The following is a 26,503-nucleotide window of genomic DNA, read 5'->3' as shown; positions in this document are numbered from 1 at the left end:
CCCCACATGCACCCCTCCATCCCACCCCTGAGCTGGTCCTGGTCTTACCCACCCTTGTGCCCTTTTTCCTGCTCGCGGTCCTCCCCCCACGGCTCTGGGGCACCCCCTGGGGGAAGCCCCCCGGGACTACCATGTTTCTCCCTCTGGTCTGCCACCAGATTCTGCTCACACCGTGCCTACCACGTGGCTGGCCTCACTCTGTTTTCACACCTGTTCCTGCTACACCCACTGGGCTCCTCGAGACCAGGGACAATGCCCTCCCATCCTTCTGTTCCAACACCCAGGATTCCACCAGGATACTGGGCCAGGATCTTTTAGGACCAAGAAACGTTTTGAGGTACGGGGTGGTGACAAATGTTGGCCACGGCCCGCAGTCTTCTGGACTACAAGCTTTGAATTTAAGGCCCTGAGGGGGGGTAGTGAGACCCTGTGGATAAGACTGAGGCTTCTGACAGACCCCAGCTCAGCCACCTGCAGCCATTCTCCCACATGAAAGAGCAGCCTGGTTGGGCATCTGGGAGCAGTATCCTGTGAACTTAGCATCACGCAACAGGGTTTGCCCTGGGCATCTCGGCTCACCCACAAGCCCCTTCTCGGCCTCAGTTTGCCCCATCCATGAGGTGGGAGGGTGCACTAGAGACCGCGGTAATGTGGGCACCGCCTCGTGCTGGAGGAATACAGAAAGAGCTAGTTCTGTATGTGCTAGGAGGCAGTTGCTGGGAAGGGGGAGCGAATTCAGACCAGTTAGCTCCATTTCTGTAGGAAGAATTGGAATATGTGGCCATGAAGTCAGGAGCTTTGGGGCTTAGAATTCAGCTCGGATTCAGCTACTTCCAAGCTAAGCTACTAGACCCTAAAGCCTTGGTTTCTTACTTCTAAACTAGAGGCAATAAATCCTACCTGACAGGGGTGTTGTAAGAACAACAATTGCTCACACCTGTTGAGGACATACAATGGGCCAGGGACTGCTCCTTGTCTTATTGGAGTGCTCACAGCAGCCCCATGAAACAGGGGCTGCCCCGTGTTACAGATGAGGAAACTGAGGCACAGGATAGCTGGGTAACTCCACCGAAGTCACACAGCTGGAAAGTGATAGAGCCAGAAGAAACCAGAATGACACAGACCAAGAGGTCAGCAGTCCTTGGTGTATACCAAGCCTCGGTCAGCATCACGACCTGGGGCTTCTGCTCCCCTGATTACACACATTTGGCAATCTGCAGGATGCGGGTGGGGGGAGGGGCATGGAGGGAGAGCAGGAAAGGGAGCTCCAAGAGATCAGAGAAGCTTCTGGATCATGCAAACAGTATAGACAGGTGTACAGACAAGGTTTCTGTTCTCAGGAGCTGTGTGGGCCAGTCAAGGAGACAAACAATAAACAAGGAAACAAACCAGTCGTTGAGGTTATTTCATACACAGTAGGTGCTGTGAAAAAAGCCCAACTCAGTGATGTGATAGAGACTTGGGAGGGACATATTAGATAAGATAGTCAAGAAAGACCTCTCTGAAAACTTGGATGGAAAGGAGTCAGTTATGTAAAGTCCACATGGAAGAGTGTCTTAGCAGGAGGGAACAGCGTGTGCTAAGGCTCAAGGCAGCAAATAAGGCCAATATAGGGGAGGCATCATGGGTGATCAGGAGAGCAGAAATGCAGAAGAGATGAACAGTTAGGCAGGGGCTAGATTATCCAGGACCTGGAGATCATACTAAAGAGTTTGAGTTTTTACCTCGGTGCAGTGGAAGCCATTCAAGCTCAAGGTTACTCTGCTTGAGCTAAACAAAGAAATACACATAAATACACATCCCTTAGAAAACCTGAGACAGGATTTGACCTTGAGAAGCAGGGCATCTTGTTCACATTTGGACCATGGTTTATTTGCTGGCACGTTTGTCTATCTGCACATGGGGAGGCTTCCTAATGAGAATGGTTACAGGACCTCTCTCTGGCCAGGGCAGAGTGGGGGTGGCTGTGAAGAGCTTGGTAGACTTTTCTCACCCAGTAGGTGGGATGTGTTCTCTGAAAGAAATGGCAGGGCTTTGCATAAACGCGGGAGCGGGCCAGAGCCAGGAGAGCTAGCAAGAAACCCAGTCCCGCGGTTGCCCCTGACTTTTGGTGCATCACTGGGTGGCCCCATTTTCTTGGAGAGCAGTGCGCAAGGCTGTCTCTTAGCTTGCTCTGATTTGATGCCCCTGGGCCAGAAATAAACATGAACTTACTGGAGAGATCACTCCAGGGTGGTTTGAGGGCTCCATAAAGAAATCCCTGACAGTGTCCTGCTGATAAAAAGGTTGTTTTTGTTATAGATAACCAACCATGTCGGGAACTGGATAGGGACCAAGAAGGCAAAGTAGAAACGTTTAGAATCATTAGTTTTGTATTCGTTTTCCAGTGTTGCATAACGAATGACTGCCAAACTTAGCTGGGTAGATCTGGCCCAGGATCTCTCATGAGGCTGCCGTTCATTTGTCTGCTGGGCTGCACTCAGCTGAAGGCTCGACTGGGGGCACGTAGGCTTCCGGGCTCACTCACAGAGCTGTTGGCAGGAGGCCCTAATTCCTTGCCACCTGGGTCTCTGCGGAGGCTAAATGTCCTCACCCATGGCCGCTGGCTTCCCCTGAGAGGAGATCCAAGAGAGGAGGGCCCGAGGCAGAAACCACAGGCTTTTATAGTTCTCACCACATTCCATTAGCGTCACAGACCAACCCTGGTAAAATGTGGGAGGGGACTACGGGAGTCGTGTCTACCAGGAACTAGAGACTGCAGGGCACCACCTTGGAGGCTGCCTCCCACCACATCCCACGGTTAAAATGCTTTACGGGATCAGGTAGTGTTCTGAGGGGGGACAGGGATGGGGCATAGGCTGATGCGTCAGCTCACAGGAATCTGACCATGCCGGACTTTTTCAGCAGCCCAGGAAAGCGTGATGGGCAATTCACAGAATCAGTGAACAGGGAGGGATGAAAGCACTCTACTCCACTTATTCACTGAGTGCAGCTTGGAGAAGACTTACACCCCAAATAATAGGATTTTCCCCGGGGATAACAGAACGACTTGATCATTTGGAGTGTGTGTGTGTGTGTGAGAGAGAGAGAGAGAGAGAACTTGTTGAACGTCTTCAAGTTGACCTCTTTGAGTACATGTAACCGCATAGTCCTGACTCAGGAGAAACCACAGATGATGCAGTGGCTCAGCTTTGGAAGTGAGAGGAAGCAGCATCACCAGAACCAGGAAGAATGCTGGTCCGGGACAAAGGGGCCTGGGGGGGAGGGAGAAAGAGAATAAGATCAATCAAGGCAAGAAGCCAGGCCCTCCGGGTTCTGAGGTGGGGACCTGCCACCCACAAACCCATCCTTCCCGCTCCCCACCGAGTGGCCAGGCATTCTGGGGCCACAGGTGGAATGTGAGCTCAGTGACCTGCGGCTTGGGTCAGATGGGTTAGTGGAAGGTGTCGGGGTGGCCTGGGGTGACAGTGAGCTCAGGTGGAGGTGGCTGAGAATACACAGCAGCCAGGGGAACCCAAACCCCGAGGGAAAGGGGCTAAGAACAGGCTGTGGCTTGGAGGGTGGTGAAGGAGTGTTGGGAGCCACTGTGAGTGCGGGAAACCCCAGCCAAGAGGCGGGGGGTGCAGGGTCCCCTCTTCTGCCCTTCAGCAGGAACTCTTAAAGGGGTGTCACTGGAAATGTCAGAATTGGAAAGAAGAGCTTCAGGATTTATCAGGATCCATTCTATTTTCTTATAGGTAAGAAATAAAGACCCAGAGAAGGAAAGTGTCTTGCCCAATGTCACACAGCACTGTGGATGACCAACTAGGAAAGAGACTTCAGCTCCCGAGGGCTGGCAAATAAAAAAACAGTTGACTTTTTCTGTGTGGCTCCAGAAGCAGAGTTAGGGCACTTATGGCAAGACGTACAAGGAGGTGGATTTTCATGGCCATATAAAGAAGAGTTTTCTGGTGAACCGAGCATAATAGTGAGCTACTATGACTGTGAGCATTTAGGTCAAGGCTGAAGCGTGTCTCAAGAACCCCAGCCTAAGGAAGAGCCGGTCTGCTAAATCTCCTCCCACACAGTCTAAATACAGAGTTCTGGATGAGGCTGAGAGCAGCGCCGCCACCGCCCTCTGCTGGTGGAAACGCAGTAGCACAGCTTCCCGGCTTGGCCACTACCCTGTCCTCTGACCAGGCGAGGCTTTCCAGATGAGAAGCGACCCTTCCGGATCTGAGAGCTCCCTGCTGGGGCTTCAGGAGAGGGGGTGGGGAGTATCCCCTGCACAGATGTTCCAGAAGGCAGGAGGGGGAAGCAGAATGCCCCACCAGTGTCCGTAACGTGGGAACAAAGCCCGTGAACCACCCTCGGGTGATCTCTGTGCTCCCTTCTGGTGCGCAGGGCCCCCAGAACTGACAGGGTGGGGACTGGGCACCGACCTGAGTGTCTGCAGACCTGGGTGTGGCCCTGGACATAGCCATTGTTCACTTCCCCCCTGGGTGACTTGAGCAAGTGCCCTCGCTTCTCGGGCTTTCACACTGATGGTGGGGTGTGCAGGGGGCAGGGCCTCTGACCACTGGAGAGGCTCATGGGTAGGAGCTCTCCTGTGGGACACAGCATGAAGAACACCATCCTCGGTGATGGCCAGTGACCTCATCAGCCAGAGTCTGAGGTTAAGAGTTTGCACCCACCCCAGCCACCGCATCGGTTCTCACCTCCCCCTCTCCCCCTTTTAGCCAGTAGCCTTAGCTCTTTCTCCTCAGACCTGCCTCAAGGAAAGTCCCCAAAGCATACTCAGAATGAGTACGATCAACAACATCTCCCACCACCGCACTTCTCCGGAGTATCGACGTGTAAAAAGCAGCAAGGTGTAGCACCAAAGGAATTAATCCCTAATGGTGGAGTTTCGGGTATGAGTCAGCTGAGGAGTCAGTGATCCTTTCACAAACCAGTAAGATCTTAGAGTCAAGAAAGGAGGAAATCTTCCCCTTCCCTTTTGTGCTGGCCAGACCACGGGCTGGAAGTACAGTATTGCTCTCAGGTCTATGAGCCATCCTTTAATTGGGAAATAGAACAGAAGGTAATCTGAAGAAGGCAGCCATGATGGTGAAAATACTTGGGATCCAGCATGAATTGGAGTGTTTGTACCGCACCCCCCTTCCGTGTGCTCCAATTTCCAGCGTCTTGCCTTCTGCTTTGCTGTCACTCCTTTAGAAGGATTTCACAGTAACGGAGGGGAAACAAGCCTTGTTACTTCTCCTTCCTCGGTCAGTTCAGCCTCTGCTTGGGCCTGCAAATCTGTCCCCTCCTCTAGCTTATCTTCCTAGAGAAAGCACACGTTTCCGAGGGCAGGAACAGCATTTTCCAGGAGCTGCCTTAGTGTCTGAAAAGAACCGGGGCTCGGGGGGAGAGTGTGAAGTCCTAGGTGCTGCTTTCAGCCCTGATACTTTTTTGCTGTGGGACCTTGTGCAAGTCAATTAACCTTTCTGAGCCCCAGTTCGCTCATCTCTAAAATTAGGGAAATAGTACCTCCCCCCGGGGGAACAGTGAGAATTCCGGTAAGATGTTTATAAATGTGTTTGCAGACCATAAAACCAATGTCTCTCGTAGAATAATACACATAGATACGCCCAGCCCCTGCAAGACAGCTTTGAATTCTGCCTCTCCCCCATGTAACCTTAGGCAAGCCATTTGTAAAATGGAGATAATAAGCGAACACACATTTAAAGTACTTAGAAGAACACCAACAGTAGGTGCTCAGTAGATCTGAATTATTATTACGTCTCCTGGAAAGAGAATTCATTCAGCCGACTGATTTTTGCTGAGCAGCTACTATGTGCCAGGCACAGTTAGAAGCACTTCGGGACGCGGCAGGGAACAAAACAGACAAAAACCCTGGCCTTCTTGGGGCCTACATTCCAGTGGGGGAGACTGACAATAGAGTAAGTTGTATAATGGAAGATAAGGCTAGGAAGAGAAATCAGGGAAGGGGACAGGGATGTGGGAGGGTGAAGGGGCAGTTACAACCTTAAATAATGGTCGTCAGGTGCTCTGATTGGCTCAGCTTGACTTAAATGTTCCTCCTGGTCCAATCAGCTGTCTATGAGGGAGGGGGTGTGAATCAGGCTCAGCTTTAATGTTCATTCTGATCCAATCAGCCGTGTGTGTGTGTGTGTGTGTGTGTGTGTGTGTGTGTATGTGTGTGTGTGGGTGCGTGGGTGGGTGTGTTTGGGGAGGAGCTAACATGGCTGCAAACCTCCCCATCTATGAATAAGGGCCGTAGTTAGGGAGTCACTGTCAGCTGCACAGACACTCCAAGGGAGGACCCCTGAATTCAAGCAGAACCTTCTCCTTCTCTTCCTGGCCCACCTTGGCTTTCGACTTCCTAGAACCTATCTAGCTGAAGGTCTTCTCTTCAGCTATCGGGATTGAGGTGACAGAAGTTAAGGGAGCCACTTGAATAGCAAGGATAACGGCCCCCGTGTACCCCAAGTGTCACTGCCCCCTCCTAAGGCCTAATGTGCACGTGACATCCCCAGGAGAGTTGCTTAGCACCCATGTTGCTGGCCGCTAGCTCACCCTGCAGCCCCACGTAGGGTACAGCCCCTTCCCACCCGGTCTGTGGCCTGGGGCTCCACAGCACAGGGTGTGCGCTCTGGCAGACGAGAGGGCCCCAGTCTCTGTGCTTATGTGAGCCCTCTCTTCCCACTCTCACCCAGAGTCCCCAGGAGGTGGCTTGGGGGCAGGGGGCAACCACAGATGGTGTCCCAGGGATTGGCTGGTGGGGAGCCAGGGCCAAGCTCAGAAGAGCTGCCCACACGGTCTCCTTTGGGGGGCCCCAGACACACAGGCACTGCACCCTCAACCCCCAGCCTTCACGGCTGCATCCGCTGCTGTCCCACACAGACCAGGCCTCGCGGATTTATTGTTTGAGAATCAGAGTAGCCCCGGGTCCCTGGAAAGATAATGGGTCTGGCTTGACGCCAGGTGGCTGGCCTACCGGGGGCTGTGTTCCCCTCCCCACCCCATCCCGCAGCCCAGCCGCTTGACAGTGGGAGCCAGCCCCTGCCCTGGCCCTGTGGGTGGGTGAGGGAGGGTAGGGACCCTCTGGAAAATGTCACCCGCTTCTCACTCATACATCCATTCCATAAATACTTCTTGAGAGTCTAGTCTGTCCTGTCCCCAGCACTGTGCTAAGTGTTGGGGATACAACAGTGACCAAAACAGACAGCGTCACGGAGCTCACATTCAAAGGAGGGATTTCGTTTCTAAGTGGCCAGTGCCAAGCCCAGGGAGGGTCCTTGTCTGTGTCTGATGAGCAAATGGGTGGAGGTTCAATTTGTAACCATAGGCTGTCAGAGCGGGAAGGGCCCCGGTGTTTCAGTTCTGTCCCGCAGACACTCCTGAGCTCGTGTGCGGGGGGCTGCGCTAAGTCTGGGGTCGTGAGGATGGGTTAGGCACCTGCCCCATCCTTGAGATGCAGCCTCAGTGAAGCACAGAACCCAGTACGGGGAGCGAGGGGGGAGGGCGGGGAGGGGGCTGGGGAGGGGCAGAGCACAGGGGCAGGGATTTTGCAGACGATAATGATAACTGAGATTGGTTGAGTGCTTATTTGGTGCCAGGCTGGGCCGAGGGGGGTTACGGTTATTGTCTCCTGACGACACTGAAACGCTGGGAGGAAGGAACTTGCTCGGTCACGCAGCAGTGTGAGCAGAGCCAGAGTTAGAGGCCGGCCTGAGCCGAAGTCGGCCGCTTAACCCACTGAACCACCCAGACGCCCCTGACTCTTGATTTAGGCTCAGGTCATGATCTCACGGTTTGTGAGTTGGAGCCCCGCATCGGGCTCTGTGCCAACAGCCCAGAGCCTGGAGCCTGCTTCGGATTCTGTGTGTCCCCCTCTCTCTGTCCTTCCCCAACTTGTGCTCTCTCGCTCTCTCTCAAAAGTAAAGGGATAAACATTAAAATTTTTTTCAAAATAAATAAACTTTTAAAAAGAATAAAACATAACGGGGGTTTCAAGGCCATTGATGTCCCAGGGCCATTGCCTTGGAGGTGGGGCAGCCCCTGTGGCCTGGTGGACCAAGGCTGAGGGTCTGAGCCAGGGGTCCCCTGCCCTGCCCTCGGGTTCCGCAGCTGCCGTGTGGGCAGTGCCGGCCCAGGACTGAGTCTTTGCAAGGAAGATGCCAGGCATTGGACCCTGCAGAGTCTGCGTGCTCTTGATGGATGGTGGGTTCTCTCAGTGGACAATTCCAAAAAGACAGAGCAGAGGAGGGCCCAGCTCTGAGAAGTATGAATAGTGCCCGAGGATCCACTCCCACTACTGACAAAAGCAGCATCTGGGCAACTGGCAGCGTGTGGTTGGGGGGTTATTTGATGCTGAATACAGACTGACATTGTATTTAGGGCCAGAGGGCATAAGAAGCATGCCTTATACTTCTTAGGTTTTATTTGTATCCCACACTCTGCTGAGACCCGTCCATGGTTTTCTCATTTAAGATGGAGGTGCTGATAAGCTCTTGGAGAAACAACCAGCATCCGTGAAACGAGGCAAACAATACAAGGCGGGGCTAAGTTGAAAAGCAGGGCAGCATCATGGTTAGGCCCAGAGAACCACAGAAGACCATACACCATGTGAATGGTACCCCTTTGATTTGTGCAGTGCACGACCCATGCAACTATATACAGGGGATCTGGTTAGGTCCAGAGTTTGTAGCATTATTCTCACCCATACAGTTTATGGCATTCAACAAAAATTTCCTGAGATCCTACCCTCAGTCAGGCACAATTCCAGGATTCGGGTTACAGCAGAGAACTAGGCCAAGCACCACCCCTTGTGTAGCTTATATTCTGATTCAGAAGTCACCCAGACTGAGGCTTGGGTTCTGGCCTTGCCGCTGTATTAATTGATCCCCCTGAGCTTTGGTTTCCTTATCTGCAAAATGGACACAATGATACGTACTTCATAAGGCTATTGTGAAAAATAATTTAAGTGACACTTGATTTCAGGTCTGACACGTGGAAGGCCCTCAGTAAATGACAGCCAGCATTATCCCCAAGAGTGGGTTACGGGGAGAAGGGCTACGGAAGCTGATGGAAGACGGGCAATCACGAGATGTGGAGGAGTCAGACAAGATGTCTTAGCAGGAGCAGGAGGCAGGGTCGCTCCTGAAGGATGGCCAGGGCATACAGAGGTCCTTTTAAAGATGGGTGTCCTGAGGAATGTGGGGGTGGGAAGTGAGGCAGTCGTGGGCCAGTGGGAACCCTCCCCCCCTGACTTGGGGACCATATTGTCCCAAACCAAGGGTCAGGACACACATGATCTGGCAAAGAAGCTCTGTGTTTCTTCCAGATGCGAGAAGCAGTCTGAGAATTCTGGGAATTAGGGAGATTTCTTGTATTTTATGAGGATCTGACACATAACATTTAACACCGGGTCTGTCTCTTGATAGTCTGAAAAGTAGAACCCCAATAGAGCTGAACAAACTGGGGGGTGAGATTGGGGGAGCGCAGGTGGGACCAGGGTGCGGGCCCCTCCAAGGCCAAACAGATAACCTGGATCTGATGACATAGGGACAAGGCACATGACGCAGTGAGGATTCCTGGTTGCTAGCAACAGAGGTCACGCTGGCCCTCTTAAGCAGACAGGGACTGGGGGGCCTTCCCAGGTTCAAGGGGCTGGGGGCGATGAAGAACCAGACTTGGAACGCTGGGAGGCACCAAGTCAGCCCCTGAGGGTCCCGAGCAGGAAGTGGAGTCAGTCATCTGCCATCCCAGGTGGGAGGTCTGATTGGCCACACCGGGTCACATGCCCCTCCTTGGCCAGCAGAGGACCCTGGGTAGGAAGGGCCCCTCTTCACCTCTCATCACAGAAGGTGAGGTGCTACATCCCATCAGTGGAGTATCAGCGGGAGCCCCCCCCCCCCCCACCACCACCACCACCAAATCAGGAAAAGAACTTGGATATCCAACAGCCCAAATTCCTACAAATGGTTACAACCATGGAAGCTTCTGGAGGGGCCGTAGGATTAAAGCGATAATTATGGAATGCCGACCTCACCCTGGGGTTCGAGAAGAGCCAGGCACCAAGGAGACGAATTGGAAGGCTGCTGGAGTACCTCAGGGGGGTGTGGGCGCCATGGGTCTGGAGAGGAAAAGGCAGATGTGGAGGCATCTGTGGGGCTTAACTTACCAGAGGCCTCGGGAATCCTCTCTGAATGCTGAGAGGTACCCTGACTCTCAGGGGCTTAGCGCACAGCTGTCAGAGCTCTAGAGGGTCACATGGTCCCAGGCAGACATTCAGATGTCCCCATGCTGATCACCAAGAAGGATCACAGGGCTCAAGCGGGACATGGTGAGCCATTAGCCATGCCTGCTGTAGAGACAGAAGTCCTGGGGGTGGCAAGTGGACCATGTGTCTTATCTGGGGCCCTCCAGAATGCCTCCACTCTTCAGAGGGAGAGACTGAGGCCCAGAGAGGCAGGAACTTGTCCCAGGCCACAAGCCAGTGAGCGGCAGGGCTGAGATAAAGCCCAAGTCAGGGGACTCCCAGGCTACTGGCCTTTCCAGTAGCAGCCCTCGAACCTCTTGTGGACTGGACAGAAATAATAACCCCGACTGAGTTTCATTTCACACCGCAGGAGACATATGCAGGGATGTCGCAGCAAGGGCCTCAGGCCAGCGCGTTCCCCTTTCTCTCCTCCTTCTGTGGCCCAGACAGCAAATGGAAGGGATTTTTATATTCTTGACAACATCCCCTTGGAACACACCAGAAGGCCAGGGGTAGGGAGTCTCTGTTGAGATGACCCCTGGTCTGTCAGACGTTCAGGCCTCTGGGCCAAGAGGCAGAGGGCTGGGGCGCCTGGGTGGCTCAGTTGGTTAAGCGTCTGAATCTTGGTTTCCACTCAGGTCATGATCTGTGGTTCTCAAGTTCGAGCCCCGCATGGGGCTCCATGCTGACAGTGTGGAGCCTGCTTGGGGTTCTCATTCTCTCTCTCTCTCTTTCCCTCTCCTTCTTCCTCTCTCTCTCTGCCCCTCCCCTGCATACTCTCTCTGCCTCTCTCGAAATAAACACATAAACTTAAAAAAAAAAAAAAAAAGCAGAGCTCCTGACCTTGCCTAGGCTTCACCTCAGGGTCGTCCATGCCCCCATCCCTCCCCGGGCTGCACCCATTTGGGGCGGGTCTCCACCAGGGCCCTCTCTGTGGCAGGGCCTCTGGGGAGCGACACCAGGCTCACAGAAGGAGGCCTGCTTGGGGCCAAGAAACGGGGAGCCCCTGCAGAGCCTGTGTGGTCGACCCCACGGAGCTCCCCACCTTCCGGGAGAGCGGGGCTCTGTGGCAGGGAGGAGAAGGCCAGACCCCCGTGCTCCTGCTGACGGCCTCGAGAGGGTGTGAGCACCCTCTTTTGGTTTTCTGCCTGAACGAGAAATGTGTTTTTCTACTCATTCAAAGCTACGTCTTTCCCCGCAATTTGCACAGATGCCGTCTTCTGTTTTGTACTTTTTTGTATTTTTCGTGTATTTTTGCCCTTTCTGTTACATTTCCAGCGGTTCACGGGTTTCTGCCCACATCCTTCTTCCCTACAGTGGGACACTGGGGCGTGATGGGGGACTGGGATGCTGGAGACCTCTTTCCTCTGCGGCCTCTCCCCCATGCCCTCCCCCATCACACTTAAGGCCTGGGAGACCAGGAAGCTTGCTCCTTGGGCTGGGGGGCCCTCCCCGACCTCCCTCCGGCTCCTGGGCTCCCTGAGTATGACATAGCTCTTACTCTGCCGCGACTGCCTGGCCCCTCTGGGTCCCGCTGCAGCCCATTCTCCTGTGTTAAACCATCAATGGCTCCCCTTGCCATGGGGTAGAATCCAGACTCTTTCGCAAGGCCAGCAGCTTCCTAAACCATCTGGTGTGGGCCTTCCTCTGAGGCCTTGTCTCTCTCCGCTTACTTGGCTTTCCCAAATACACCCGGGCCTTTCAGGTGCTTGTCCTTCTGTGTCTTCAGCATTCCCCAGGCTGTCCCTGGCTGTGTGCTCTCAGTCCTTTGGATCTTCAGCACCTCCTCTGGGAAGGCCTTCCTGATTGCAGGGTCTCTAGTTCTGGTCTCTCCTCTGTGCTCCCATAGCTTCCCCTCCCCTCCCCCCACATTCCCCCCCCCCCGCCAAAGCACAGGGCACCAATTGTCTGGTTCTTTGTCTTGTCTCCCCCAGTAGGTTAATAACAGCCAAGGGCAGAAACCCACCCCCAGGACATCCCATCAGAGTTCTCAGGCACAGTAGGTTTGGAGTTTTGGAGTTTCCCTACCTTCTGTATGTGTTTTAGCACAGGGGGTTTTAAAAGGGGCCAGTAATCAGGAAACTGCAGAGACAAGCATTAGGCCCCTCCCCAGTACACACACACACACACACACACACTCACTCACTGGTCACTCAACATCTTCTATCCCAGACTCAGGGAGCCTCTTGTCTCTTCTCATGGAGTCTGTAAATGGATACCGCCTAGGATCGTGGACAAGAGAGGCCCCATCACCTGTCTTCCCGGAGCCTGGGAGAACTGTGTCTCCCAGAACTGAAATACCAGAAGCAACAGGATTCCTTACTGCCCTTCCCCACACAAACCCCCTGCCCCCCAGAGCCTTTCCCCCCTCCTCTGCGGGCACACATGCATACACATGTGCAAAGTGCCAAGGATCTTAACTGGGAAAGTCAGCCAACCCTTCTCATCTTGAGAAACACAAAGATAAAAGAAAAGAAGGAAAAAAATCAAAACAGGAAGTCATGAAGTTAGGAGGCTTCCTGAGGTCCTGCCATGAACTTGTCTGTGTCTGGATGAACTTTAGAGCGTTCACAACCCTTATCCCACACTCTGTCCTTTGACTCTGGGTCTACCCCTGACGCTCAGCCCCAGATGTGGTCTCTCAAGGTCATAAGAGCAGAATTATCCAGAATTATCTCCCAGCCTAGGGACAGGAGGGAGCATTTGTCTATTCCCTGGGTGATATTTCTAGGTGCTGAGGATGGGAAGGGGAGTCAGGGTGAGGGAACAGCCTGAGCAAAGGCCCAGCGGTGGGAAATAAGGCGGCAGTCATTCACCCAGCTTGAATTCTTGCTATGAGCTGGGCACTGAATGAGGCCCCAGACATGCGTTTATCCAGGTCACTGACCTCGTGGTGCTCATAGCCTGGTGGCAAGGATGAACCAGGAACAAAGGCCATCTAGGCAGCGGGAGCATTGGAGGCGGGGACGTGGAGGTGTGTGTATCAGCACAGTGTGGCACCAGCAGCGGGGTGAGGGAATCTGTCAAAGCAGGACCAAGCTGGGACTGCAGCAATGGCTTTTATGTCTGAATGAGTTGGGCTTTTCGAGTCTAGGCAATAGGGAGCCATTGAAACTTATGGAGCGGGGGAGTCGTGGCAGCAGAGCCGGACTTTAGGCGAGATTTTGTAAGATGAATTGGCGAGAGAACTGAAGAAGGTAGACACTAGAGGCAAGCAGACAAATCGGGGTCCCACCTCAGGAATCTCACGGAACCGTCCTGGAAGCTCTAATGTGAATTAAAGCCCTCCGCCCAAAATAGATCTCCTAGCAGACTGCCTGAGAATCTGAAAAGCCGGAGAGTGCCCCTGTGGGCCAGACGGCTTTCTCTAAAAGGTTCCTGTCAGTGTGCACATAGGTGACCAGCAAGATAATGGGACTGACCCATTATCTCCCAGTGTCGTCCTTAGAAGGCTTTCGCTTATTGGATTAACTGGCCGAGGAGATCAGGGCCCTGAAGTATGGGACGTGAGACCAGTGCGTTCTGATTGGGATGGAGACAGGGAAGGAGGAGAGTCAGAGGCCTGGACAGAAACGGCCACGTGGGTTGTGTGTGCATGCGTGTGTAAACGTGTGTGTGCACGCAAGCGTGTTGGGGTCTGTCACTAGCAAACTAGGGGAGCACCCACACTTTGGATGAAGGGCACACAGTGTTCGGAGCAAGAGACACCCCGCTTGCCCCCACCGGAAGGGCCATGGTGGCAGTCAGAGCTCTGAACCTGCACAGACTTGTCCTGGCTGTCACTTCCGGGTGCGGTGACCAGGGACAACTTTCCTTCTTTGTCCAGCCACACTTCCCCGGGCAATATTCATTAAGTACCTGTATGTGTAACTGCTTTGTGAGGTGTGAAGGGCTGGGAGTTGGGAGCAAGGCTTCCTTCCTGCCCAGGGCCAGGACGCAGGGGGCCTGACATTTGCCCAAGGCCTTGAGGAGAAGGACTACGCTTCCCATTTTCTGATGACCCCCTCTTATTTAATACCAGCTTACATCTGGAGGAGAGAGAGCAGAGAAGACTGCAAGCAGCCGAACTGGGGGGTCTGGGAGGCATGGGACAGCACATGGCAGAGTGAGTGTGATGACTGACTGGGTGCCCTGCCCAAAGATGGCTCCCCCACCAAAGCCTGGGATTTCTCTGTTAGACCACCCATCCCCTGGCTCAGCATGCTCCATGCCCTGGGCCCCTCTTTATTTTTTTTTTTTTTTAATGTTCATTTATTTTTGAGAGAGAGAGAGAGAAAGAGCACATAGGGGAGGGGCAGAGAGAGGGAGACAGCGGATCCCAAGCGGGCTCCACGCTGACAGAGAGCCCTATGTGGGGCTCGAACTCACGAACGGTGAGATCATGACCTGAGCCGAAGTCGGACGCTTAACCGACTGAGCCACCCAGGCGCCCCAGGGCCCTCCTTTAAATCACGCATCGCCTGATGTGACTGTTACCTTCCTATTTGCTTCATCTGTGCTTTCTGCAGATGAGCCTATAGTAAGTGTGCGGTGATGTTCTTTGATTCCGTGGTGTCCTTACCACAGCCCCTGCATCCCAAGGGTAACTTTGGAAAGCTCTCAGGTAACTCTGACAGCCCAGCGGCCTCTGACCCGGTCTCAGAATGCATGCCTGTTACCAGGTGTTCCCTGAAGCCCCAGCAGAATATGGAACCCCTACGGTCGTAGTTCCCAAACTTGTTGCCCATTGGAACGCTTGGGGATCTTTAAAAAATACTGATGTCTGGCTCCCCCCATCCCAGTCATTGTGATGAAATCCATAGGGGTGCAACCTGGACTTAGGATTTTTTTTTTAACTTCCCAGGAGATTCTAAAATATAACCATGTTTGAGCATCACTAGGGAGAGGGGAGAGACTTGAGTGAGGGAAGGGGGGGAGGGGTCTTCGAGAGCAGATTCAAGGGGATTCACAACAGAGTTGCCAGCCAGCCCCTCCTGAGAAGGTCACGAGACACTCTAAGGTCCTACTTCCGATCTGTGACCACTTTTCTCCCTGATTAGCAAATGTCTCACCTACGGTCTGAAACAGGAGGCAGCAGAACGGAGGTGGCCTCAAGGCAGATAAAACTACGTGCACACTCTTATCCCCGTGCCTCCCAGCTCCTCACCTTCCAGCAAGTCAGTTCAAGAGTTCAGTTTTCTTATCCCTAAAGTGGATTGTTAGGGGAGGGTTAGAAGCATTTGATAAAACTCTGCAGGGTTGTCACGAGAATTAAATAAAACGGTGTACGTAAATTGCTCAGCACAAGGCTTAGGGCTTAGCAAGCCCTTGTCGAATGATCTGTTATTACTGTCCTTGTCATCATTAGTGTTGCCGTCCCACGTCTTTCTGACAGCAGACTGTGTGACTCTCTATGTTCGGTCTGGGTACCGGAGGCAAGGTGCTCTGGCTACAGGCCAGCCTTGCTTCATACGGTAAAAAGTGCAGCCACGAAGAATCATAATGAGCGATAGCCCAGTGGGGTAGGACTCTGGGAAGCCCAGAGAGTCCAGGGGCCACGTTCAGGGTCACTCAGCGGGTGAAGTGAGTGCCCGAACTGGGCCTGCTACCCTACCTCCTGCTCCAAGTCTGTCCTTGAAGTCGCGCTGAGCTGATCCCCCAGGTAAGAAATGTTTTGCTTCTGTGTACAGAATTCAGCTTTGCAGCGATGGGAAATTCTAAGAGGCTACAGCTGCAATGCAGGTTGTTTTGAAAGTATCTTGTGGTCCAGTCAGTTCACTGGGTTCAGATAAGAGCCTGGACGGAGGCCCAGAGCCCCTGCAGCTCCCCCTGGGCAGCCCTTCCAAGGGAGTGCCTGGCCCTCCACGGCCCGCATGCACGCTGTGCCCTCTGCAACCTGCTTTCAGGTAAATAGGCAGTTTTATTCCATTTCGGGGAGTTTGTTTCCCCCAAAAACATTTGTGGGGTAACAAAGGAGTAGAGAAGGCTGTGTGAGCAAACATATTTATGTTCCACAAAAGCTCTGGAGCCGTGTAAATCTGGGAGACACGAGTCTGTGTCTCACTTCTGGAAGACCTGTGCGGTCACAACCAGAGGGAAACACTTTTCAGTCAAAGTTACAGAGCATGCCTGTGTGTGCTTTTTTTTTTTTTTTTTTTTTTTAGCGTTTATTTATTCTTGAGACAGAGAGAGACAGAGCATGAACGGGGAGGGTCAGAGAGAGGGAGACACAGAATCCGAAACAGGCTCCAGGCTCTGAGCTGTCAGCACAGAGCCCGACGCAGGGCTCGAACTCACGGACCGCGAGATCATGACCTCAGCCGAAGTCAGCCGCCCAACTGACTGAGCCACCCAGGCGCCCCGTGTGTGCTTTTAATAATGTCTATCTTTTTGATAAAAATTGTAAATGTCCTGGGGAAGAATTGGAAACCACGAATGTGCAACTAGCCAGACATTGCCACTATTAACATCTTGATGGATTTTCTTACAGACTCCGTGGGGTCTTTTGTTTGTTTGTCTTTAATTTTTTTAATTTATGTATTTATTTTGAGAGAGAGAAAGAGAGAGAGAGAGAGAGCACGTGCAGGGAAGGGGCAGAGAGAGAGGGAGAGAGAGAATCCCAAGCAGGCTCCCCACCATTAGCACAGAGCCTGCAGTGGGGCTCGAACCCACAAACTGAGATCATGACCTGAGCCAAAACCAACTGTTGGGAACTTAACTGAATGAGCCATCCAGGTGCCCCAGACTGGGTGTTTTTTTGTTTGTTTGTTTGTTTTTAGTTTTTTTAATGTTTATTTATTTTTGAGAGAGACAGAGATAGAATGCGAGTGGGTTAGGGGCAGAGAGAGAGGGAGACACAGAATCCAAAGCAGGCTCCAGGCTCTTTGCTGACAGCACAGAGCCCGACGCGGGGCTCGAGCTCACGAGCTGTGAGATCGTGACCTGAGCTAAAGTCAGATGCTCAACTGGCTGAGCCACCCAGGCGCCCCACTATGTGTTTTTTAATAGATGGGGAGCACTGTATGGGTATAACTTGCTTCTGACTGTTTCACTAACCATTAGTTCTTGAGAAATTCCCAAGTCATTAAATATTCTTTGAAAATACGATTTTCAGTGACCTCATAATATTCTGTAATGTTGGTGTCCTATAACTCCTTTGGGCAACGCCCCACCGTTGGGGACTGATTATACTGTTTGCTATGATGAATAACCATGCGGTGAACGTCTTGGCGTGCTTGGCTGCTGATTTTCCTGGGATGAGTTCCCCAAGTGGAGTTATTGGCCAAAGGCTATGAACCTTTCAAAAGTCTTTGCGAGACTAGGTCAAATGCACCTGCAGGAAGGTTGTCCTACTTCACACCCCCTTCCACCGCACAGAGAGGCCTGTGTGCCAGCCCCTACGAACTCTGTCTTTTGGTCGATGAGGTATATTTGAGCCACGACCTGCCGCCACCCCCAGAACCTGGCTCCTCCTTGAAAAGACTCAGGGTGTATGGCAGCCGCCACCCCACATTTGATGTTGAAGGTCTGTCTCCGTGCAGGGGCTGGATTTGTTCTTTGAGGCTTCCGGGATAAGGTCCGCACCAACGGCATGAAGATTTCCCTAGTGATTATAGGATTAGAGACTCCAAGGAACGGACTTCCCCTCCTCACCCCAGGGAGCAAGGTCTGTGCCTCAGTTCTGTTGAGGCTGAAGCGCTCTTTGAGGTTCAAAGACCAGACGGCAGGTTAGACCCCTACCACGGGGGCAGTTCTGTGAACTGACCATCTCCACAGTGATGCTGACATTATGAAACACTGAAAAGCCTTGACTCTGCTCCTTAGACGCTTTCTGAACCTCCGCTCCCTCAGCTGTAAAAGGTGTTATGTGAGGATAAAATTTGATCTCAGGAGGGGTCACTGTTAGCATCAGTGTGTCAGGATGAGAGTGAGTGTAGAAGGCAGTGTGGTGTGGCAGTTACGAACCAGACCTGCGTTGGGTCTCAAGTCGTCCCCCCCCCACCTACAGAAATGGGAACAGGGGGCGCCTTGGGGGCTCGATCGGTTAAGTGACTTCGGCTCAGGTCACGATTTCACAGTCTGTGACTTCACAGACATTGAAACAGAAAACAGCGGCGTTTGGCGGGGGGGGTCTGGGGTGGGGATTGTTCCCATGTAAGAAAAAAACCCAACAGAACCAGCTTCCTTTAGAACGCCTAGTGTGTGCATTTTATTTATTTGGGCTTTAATTTTTATGGCCATCGGAGCGATAATTGTCCAGAGTTCATAAAGCCCAGGGCTACTTTGAGGTCTAGGGTACAAGTGGCTTGTATCGGCTTGTGAGAGCCCGTTGCCTCGCCAATTGGTAAACATGGCCGTTGTTAAAAACCAAGTTATGCAAACTTGCAATTAAATAAATTATATCAGAAACAAAGGTACTGAATGTTAATAACTCATTACCCCCTGGTTACTTTACCACTCTCTGTGCTCTTGAGGAGACTTGTGTCTATTATACGTACATGGTAGAAAGCTTACGTAATGGGTCTGTTGTGAGGCTCTCTACTTTTGGTGACATCACCCTGGTAGATTACAATTAGCGTAGTGGGAATATTTTTGCCACTGGGATTGGCAGATGCTCCAAACCAGGGCCTTTTTCCCTCGGAGAACCAGTTAAACAGTTACCAGCACACGACTGCCTGTAACCAATCCCTCTCCCCCTTTGCTACACACCCCGAGGGGACCTCTGTTCCTTGCTTTTAGCTGTTTCTTTTTGCACTTATCCCCATATTTCTTAATTATATGCTTTCACTGCCTTGTCTGGATTTTTTTAAATCTTAGACATTGTGTGTTGACTTCCTATTATGGAATTTGAGGATCTGGCTCTCTTCCAGCTCAGTCTCCCCTCTTACTACACACACACACACACACACACACACACACGCACTTTCCCTATCTCTGTGCTCCCAGTATGTTATAGTGTAACTCTTGTCTAAATAAATATTCAGGATTTATATTATTACAACTATGTAAATGTTGTACATAAATCATTATCACTATGATTTACATTCGCTTTCTTATACAGCCTTCTTCCTGGGGTTAATAATTGTGTTTTTTAATTTACTTGATTTCTCCATAGAACAATGGTTTTCAGACATTTTTTCTTAGCAGTGGATCTCGTGTTGCAAACAAAATGTTATGTAGAACCCTACGATATAAACAGGAAAAGCAGGGTTGCCAGGTCGAAAGTGGGGGGATCTTCCCTTGAGGGCTGCTATTATGTACAGCCAACCAGGTCTCACACTGCACAACCCTAGGGGGTCACCGTTCACATAAGCAACAATGTGATTTAGTCCTGACAGTCATAATTCCCCACCCCACTGGGGAATGTGTCCGTTGTGTAAGGCGAGGTCCACCTGGGGTATACATTACATCAGGATCATTCTCAGCTTTAAAAAGACGAATTCCTTTCCCAGTGCAGGGCTCTGACCTCGCCCCATTCTCAGTGGACTCCAGTGATGCCGCTTAACCTGTCCGTCCGGTGCATCACCCGCACAGGCTGCTGGCCAGAAGCTGCTTTTAGCTGATGGCCACCTATCGACTGATTCGGTGCCCCTCAGATTTGCCTGGGCTGGGCTGGGCTGGGCTTGGCTGGGCTGGGTGCCAAAAGCTTAATGCAGAAGATTTGCTCGGGGACCGCTCAGATGCAGCCTTTGGGATCAAATGTAAGGGACGGCTCTGTCAGAGGGGGCTGTGAGCTGTGGGAGCAGACAGCGCAGTGCCTGTCTGCGCTTAGAGGTCAGACTGCACGAGGGGAGTTGGCCAAAATGAGTAGAGTGGGGTTCGAAAAGCTTAGCCTTGAGGGTTACCCCTCGGCAGGAACCCCTGATTGGCCTTCAGCCGGGTAAACTCGTGTGAGTTGCTTAAGCTCTCTGGGCCTGAAGGTCCTCATATCTAAATCACAGGGTGTGTGAGAGCCAAAAGAAGATCATGTGTAACCCTGACCAAAGCCATGGTCACATGTGGCTCAGTCTCTGCTTAGAGTCTCGTTTTAAAGAAATAGTCCAACAGCCCAAAAGTCATTGAAATAGGCTTTCCAGCTCTAACTGCATCCCCCCAATAAAATGGCAAAGGGGACCATTTGTAGCTGGTGGTGGTACACCCCAGACCCTTTTCGTCCATTCTGTAATTTTCCCACAATGCACAATGTCAGTGGAGCTCTCCTGAGTACCCCTCGGGTGCTGTTTTCCTCTCTCTCTTTCTCCACCATTGCCACTTTCTCTTGGGTCTGTTTTTTCTCTACCCGTCTCACCGTTGCCGTGTCACAAAAAACCCAGCTGATCTGGAAATGAGCCAATGGAGATTCGGACAGGAAGTGGGTGGGGAGAGGTCATAGCAGGACACACGTTCTGAAATAACCCCACCATACTGGTGAGGCAGAGGGCACGCGAGCAGAGGCTTTACAAAAATGGACTCTCTTCTTCGTTATTCAGTGGAGGAACCTAAAGCAGGGAGGTATGACCTGCCTAAGGTGCCTCTGAGGACCTAACCACTCTTAGCCAATGGGCGGTGACTGGGAAGATCCTTCCTATTTCCTCCGATGCCCCAAAAATCTAGCATTAAAAAGCCTGGGGATGGAAACACAGCTTCTGCCTGTCATTTTCCTTCCCTTCATTAAACGGACTTCCCTTCCCTTCCCTCCCCCCCACCCTCCATCTTTTGTGGAATCAATTCCCTTTGAAGGATGTCTTTCAGGTCATATACATAGCATATAGTGCGTGCCGGGCTTGTAAGGAGCTGGACAATCAGAGACAAGAGACAGGTGATGTCCTCAGTTGCTCACAGACAAATAGAAGCAGGCTGAAATGGTGCGTGATGGTGCCTGTAATAGAAGGAAGCACAGAATGCAATGAGCACATAGAGGAGGAGCTCTTAACCCATTCAGGGATCAGGGCAGACTTCCTGGAGGAGGCATCATTATCTAATCTGCATGAGAATACTACTACCATCATATATCGAGCATTCACTATGATGATAATCTACACACCAAGCACTTTGCTAGGTGTTACCTCATTCGGTCTTCACAAAAGGCTAAGAGGCAGGTGTTACTGCCCTCATTTCAGAAATGAGGAGACTGAAGCTCAGAGAACTTCACTGAGTCTCCCAAGGCCACGTACCTAAAAAGTAGCAGAGCTGTAATTCAAACACAGGCCTGTGTGACTCCATAGAGTATGCTTTGAACCACAGGGCACTGTGTACAGGTGTTTAAGATACGCACTGAACAAGCATCCACATCTGGGAGCGGCACTGGTCACATCGTAGGCAGAGTAACTTATACGATAGTGTTTAGGTGGACCCAGAGACTCAGGCCTCTTTGCTGACTCCTGGAGCAGCAGGAAGGAGCCTCCTGCTGACCCTGGCGCCTCCCTAGAGGGCAGGGGGGGAGTATGGGCACTGGGGGGAGTATGAGAGCACATGCCCCGTGGCTGGATGTGTGGACTGCCACGCCTGCTGCCCTCTAGGCTCTGGTTGTTCAGGTGAACAGGAGCATCTTAACTTGAAACTTTCACTTGGGGAAGGGGTACCTTTTCCTAAGTTGCACAGGGGCATGGTATGGACCAAGGGTGTATCACTCTTCTGTGTCCCCTGCCCCATTACCATTCAGGGTTGGGGAGGACACAGCCACAGAACAATTTGGACCAACCTGGTGCAGAAATGCAGAGGTGAATAAGATAGTGGGTAGGTCCTCGAGGACCTTCCAGTCCAGTTTAGAAGCCCAGAATAAAGGCTCTCCTCTCAGGACCACCCTAGGCCCATCAAACTAATCCCCTGCTCTCTCTCTCTCTTCCTCCTCGGCAGACGGGCAGGATTGAACCCAACTACCCCAAGGTCTGTGGTCACCAAGGCAACGTGCTGGACATCAAGTGGAACCCATTCATTGACAACATCATTGCCTCATGCTCAGAGGACACGTCGGTGAGCAGGAAGGGGCCTCCCCTCTGCTTCCTCCTGGAGGCCTCCCTTCCTAAACTCCTCTCTTTCTCTGTCTTTGCCCTTCTGCCTTCTTTGTCACCCTTCCAGCCAGCCCTGGGGTGGGGAGGGAGCTAGGGAAAGGACGAAGAGAGCGAAGCCACGGACCGTTTGGCAGATCTTGTGCCTTGAGTGTGATTTCCTTTGGAGGTGTCGATTTTGTAGGTGAGAATTAAAACAAGGAGTTTAGGTACGTGATTCGGCACTTGTCAGTGGTCTCAAAAGGAGACCTTCCTCCCTGTGTGTGGTCTCCCTCCTGCCCACCCTGGGCTGGGAAGGACACAGCTGGAGCTGGTGGGGCGGGAGGGCTCAGTGGTCGGTGCACCAGGCACTGGGCTGGGCGGGAGAGGGGGGCCAGTGGGGGAGCCGTCCAGCCTTCTCGTCCGGGTGCAGAGAGCCCACAGAGGGGTGCGGCGACCCCAGCCAGCTCCGTCCCTGCCTGCTGAGGTGTTGGCGACAGTCATCAGCCGTGGGGGGAGCAAACACGCTGAAAGTGGGGGCTGCCTCCTACAGAGCTCCCCCTCTCAGTCTGAGCTGGAGTGTGGTGAGTCCTCCTGTGTGACAGGGGCACTGCCGCCCCCAAAGTGAGGGCCGGGAAGGTCACACAACTAGGAAGCCGAGGAGCAGTCCTCTAAGAGCTGGCTGGACAGCCCGTGCTCTCCCCGCTCAACCAAGTGACGTCATGACACGAGTCCACACCGTCCGAGCTGGAAGCCTCTGCCCGCCCCCCACCCCGCCCCGGTGTCCCGTGTCTCACCAGGACAGCCAGCTGGGAAAGAGAGGAGCAGTGACCAGCTTGATGCGGGGAGGGACAGACAGGCCAGGGCTCTCGGAGCCCTGGCTCCACCTCTGGTCCAAGCTTCTGCCTGACTCAGCGGGAGGGAGGAAGGGTCGCTCGCCCTGACAGCCCTGCCCGGTTCTAGCTCAGCACCTTCTTGCTCTGTGAGTCAGGTGCCTTTTGCTCCAGGAGCCTGGCCAATAAACCAGCTATCCGCGCCCCGTGTCAGGAAAAGCATCAGGCCCCGGCCCCGGCCCCGACCACACCAGCCGAGCGGCCCTCTTCAGGGTCGCACGCACTGACCAAAGGACCGCAGTGTGCCCGCCGTGCTCCCGGATGCTGCCCTTCAAAGGGAGCTCGGCTGTGGAATCCCACGGGCCGGGATTGAATCTTGGCATCACCGCTTGCCAGCTGGGTGACCAAGGGCGTGTGACTTACCCTCTCTGAGCCTCAGCTTTGCTCCTCTGGGTAACGGCAAGAGTGATCCGTGCCTCTGGCAGCCGCTGTGAGGGGGAAAGGAGGTCTGTGCCCAGCATATGCCTGCTGGTCTCTGTCCCACTCCGGAAACATCACCAGCAGAAGGGCGCCACTCGCTGAAGTGCAGGGCAGAATGAAGTCAGAGCGATAGGCGCACGGGGAGGCGGGATTCGTTTTGCCGGAAGTGCAGGCAGGGGACAGGGAGTTAGGGAAAGCTAACTGCAGGCAGAGAAGGGGCTGAAGGAGGCCCGGGGAGAACACACAGGCCTGCGGGCAGGGGCGGGGGGGAGGGGGGGTGCGGGGGGTCATAGTCCCCGGGCCACTGTAACAAAACACCAGACTGAGTGGCTTGTAAAGTGAGTCACTTGCTCACAGTTCTGGAGCTCAAGTCCGAGATCAGGTGCCAGCGTGGTCAGGGGAGGGCCCTCTTTTCCTTGCGGGCCCACATGGCAGACGGGGCTGGGGTCCCTCTGGAGGCTCTGAAAAGGGCACTAATCCCACTTTTGAGGGCCCCACCCTCATGAGTTAGTCACATCCCAGAGGCCCTGAGTCCACATACTGTCAGCTGAGGGGGTAGGATTTCAACATGAGTAGGGGATGCTGTGCACCCCAGGGATCAGGGAAGGGGAGCTGGCGGGCCGGAGGGCTCACGGCTGGCTCTGTAGAGGAGGCCTCCCCTCCCGGAGCCAAACAAGCCCTGGAATGTGGCTTGGCCACCCCAACGCTGGAGTAGCCCCTCCCACAGAAGGTCCCTGAGGCCCGAGGGGGAGCACCGAGTCCAAGGTCACGCAGGGAGGCAGGTACAGGCGGGGTCAGAGCCTAGGTCTCCGGACTCCCAGGCAGCACTCCTCAGCACCTCACCAACAGTCTTAGGTTTACAGATGAGGAAACTGAGGCTCAGCGCCGCGAAGCCTGGCAGTTCAGACCCGTCAAACACTCAGCATTGACATCTCGGTGTCTTGTCTGAGCAGGCCCCGTACCGGGAACCCACCGAGGGCACACGGAGGGGCGGCATCCTCCGCAGGTCCTGGGATGTGCGGGGAAGGAGCCCGCAGCTCCCAAGGTCAGGTGAGGAGGCCAGTCAGACCTGCCTCCATCAAAGCACCTCGAGGGGCAAGACACCCTTCCTCAACCCACTCGGCCCAAATGATCAACTTCCTGCACACCAGACGTGACATCCAGAACCAGGGTTAGGAGGTCAGGCAGCAGACCTACTAAGTGCCAGGCTCTGTGCTACTCACGGGCGGCTAGGGAGGGGACCCGCCGGCAAGGGCTAGAGAGGAGCTGTTTGAAGCAGATCCAGACCATGTCTCCAGGCGGTGCCTGCCCACCTCTTCTCACCCCTCCACTGCCCTCTGCTTGTCTCTCAGAGCGTCCAGAGGACACTGAAGGGAGCCAGCAAGCCCTCCCAGCTCCGTAGCTCCTTTCCCATATGCCCCATCCCTGAAAATCCTCCAGTGAAATCCATCCCCTACGCCCCGACCCTCCCCCAGGGAGAGAGGAGGGCCTCGGGAGTCTGACCCCGTCCCGCCAGAGGTCCAGTGGAACATACCCAGGCCCTTTCCCGAGGGGCTCCCGTCCTGAGGGAGAGATAGGGGCCATAACTCTCCCTGGCATCTGGCAGAATCCAGTCCTTTCCGCCGCTGGGTGATGTCACCTATTGTTGAACGGCTGTGCTTTTTATAGCTTCTGCTGCAGCTCGGGAGGGTGGCTGGCAGGCGGCGGGGAAGGGCTCTATGGGTTTCCAGCCTCGTGCTCCTAGCCTTCCCAGAGGGCCAGCAGCTGCAGAGAGAGGGAGAGGTTTCTGACATCTCAAGGAGAGGGAAAGGGTGGTCCCGGGGAGGGGCGGGGTGGGGGAGAGGGAGGCAGGCCCCTCTCCCTGGCGGGCTGAGCTCAGCAGCTTTCCTCTGCCTTCTCTTCCTCTGCTCCTTTATCCAAAGGCTGCCCTCCCGCCCCACCCCCACCCTCAGAGAGGATGCCCCTCTCCCGAGGCACTGTGAGTGGGATGGGGCAGGATGTCAGCCCTGCCGGGAAGCAGCCAGAAGCCACCCACCACCCTGCCCTTCCACACACACACACACACACACGCACACACACCACCCTCTAGAGAACCAACACTTCTTGGAGCTAGAAGGGAGCAACGTACCCCTTTCAGAGATGGAAGGACAGGCACCCTGAGAGAGGTCGATGGCCTGGCTGAGGCCTCACCGACAGACTTGCCACTCAGGCTCAGGAGTCCATAGGCCTGGGTTCAAATCCTGGTTCTGCCCCTTCCCAGACCTGTGACTTTGGACCAGTTTCTTTTAACTCTCTGCACACAAGTTGCCCCCTGTAAAATGGAGATCATACTGGGCTCAGCATCAGAACGAAATACACCATGGTTCGTGTTTCTTGTCTACTGAGAACTCTCTCTAGAGCCCCTGGGGCAACCAGAGAGCTGGAGTCAGAGACCCAGTGCTCTTTCCATGTCATTCTTTGCTCGCTGGGCCCCCAAATAGGCCTTCTGTCACTGGTTTCCAGGTAAAGATGAAGCTGAATGGTGAACCTCAAAATCCAAGAGAGAAATCCCCCCACCCCTTCCAAACTAGGATTTCAGGGGTGATTTCGCATCTACCCAGCTCACCACCAGCTGGCGTAAGGGCTCCGCCAGGTCAGGGGATGACTCATGACTCATTGCTGAACCTGCTGATGATGTGATAGCAAAACTTCTGGGCTTCTAGGATTCTTCCATTGCCTCATTCATTCAACAGGTATGTGCCAGGCACCGTTCCTTGCGCTGAAGGAAAGGATAGTGACAGGGGATCCTACCCCTGCATGGAGGAGTCGACCATCCAGTGGGATGGCCTGGCAGGTTGTCTGTGCCCTGGCACTGGGGAGCTGCTCTCTTTTTCGGAATCGATAGGCAGAAGGACAAACCGTGCCCTCTCTAAGGTGTCAGATTCAGTCCAGGCGAGAAGGAAGGAATGGGGGAAGCCGCTGAGGTCAGAGCGTGGATTTGAATAGAGCTTGTTAGA

At 53.5% G+C, this 26,503-nt stretch overlaps 1 protein-coding gene and 1 long non-coding RNA gene across 3 annotated transcripts in view; one reads left to right on the top strand and one right to left on the bottom strand.

The window, feature by feature from the left end:
* CORO2B (coronin 2B) overlaps window positions 1-26,503 on the top strand; it is a 133,521-nt gene that overhangs the window by 88,410 nt on the left and 18,608 nt on the right. For both annotated transcript variants that reach the window (XM_060618177.3, XM_060618178.3), the window contains one exon: window positions 22,064-22,180. In XM_060618177.3, coding sequence (XP_060474160.1) covers window positions 22,064-22,180 — 117 coding nt within the window. The remainder of the gene's footprint in view (window positions 1-22,063; window positions 22,181-26,503) is intronic.
* LOC132668956 (uncharacterized) lies at window positions 18,444-25,491 on the bottom strand. The gene is made up of 3 exons (XR_009605897.3): window positions 25,042-25,491; window positions 23,451-23,605; window positions 18,444-21,086 (listed from the first exon to the last, which is right to left on the bottom strand). It is a non-coding gene; the product is annotated as an uncharacterized LOC132668956 (long non-coding RNA).

The sequence above is a fragment of the Panthera onca genome, chromosome B3 (assembly GCF_046562875.1).
Source record: "Panthera onca isolate mPanOnc1 chromosome B3, mPanOnc1 haplotype 2, whole genome shotgun sequence".
NCBI lineage: Eukaryota > Metazoa > Chordata > Mammalia > Carnivora > Felidae > Panthera > Panthera onca.
The sequence above is the reverse complement of the archived record's forward strand: the minus strand, read 5'-3'. Positions and strand labels throughout refer to the sequence as shown.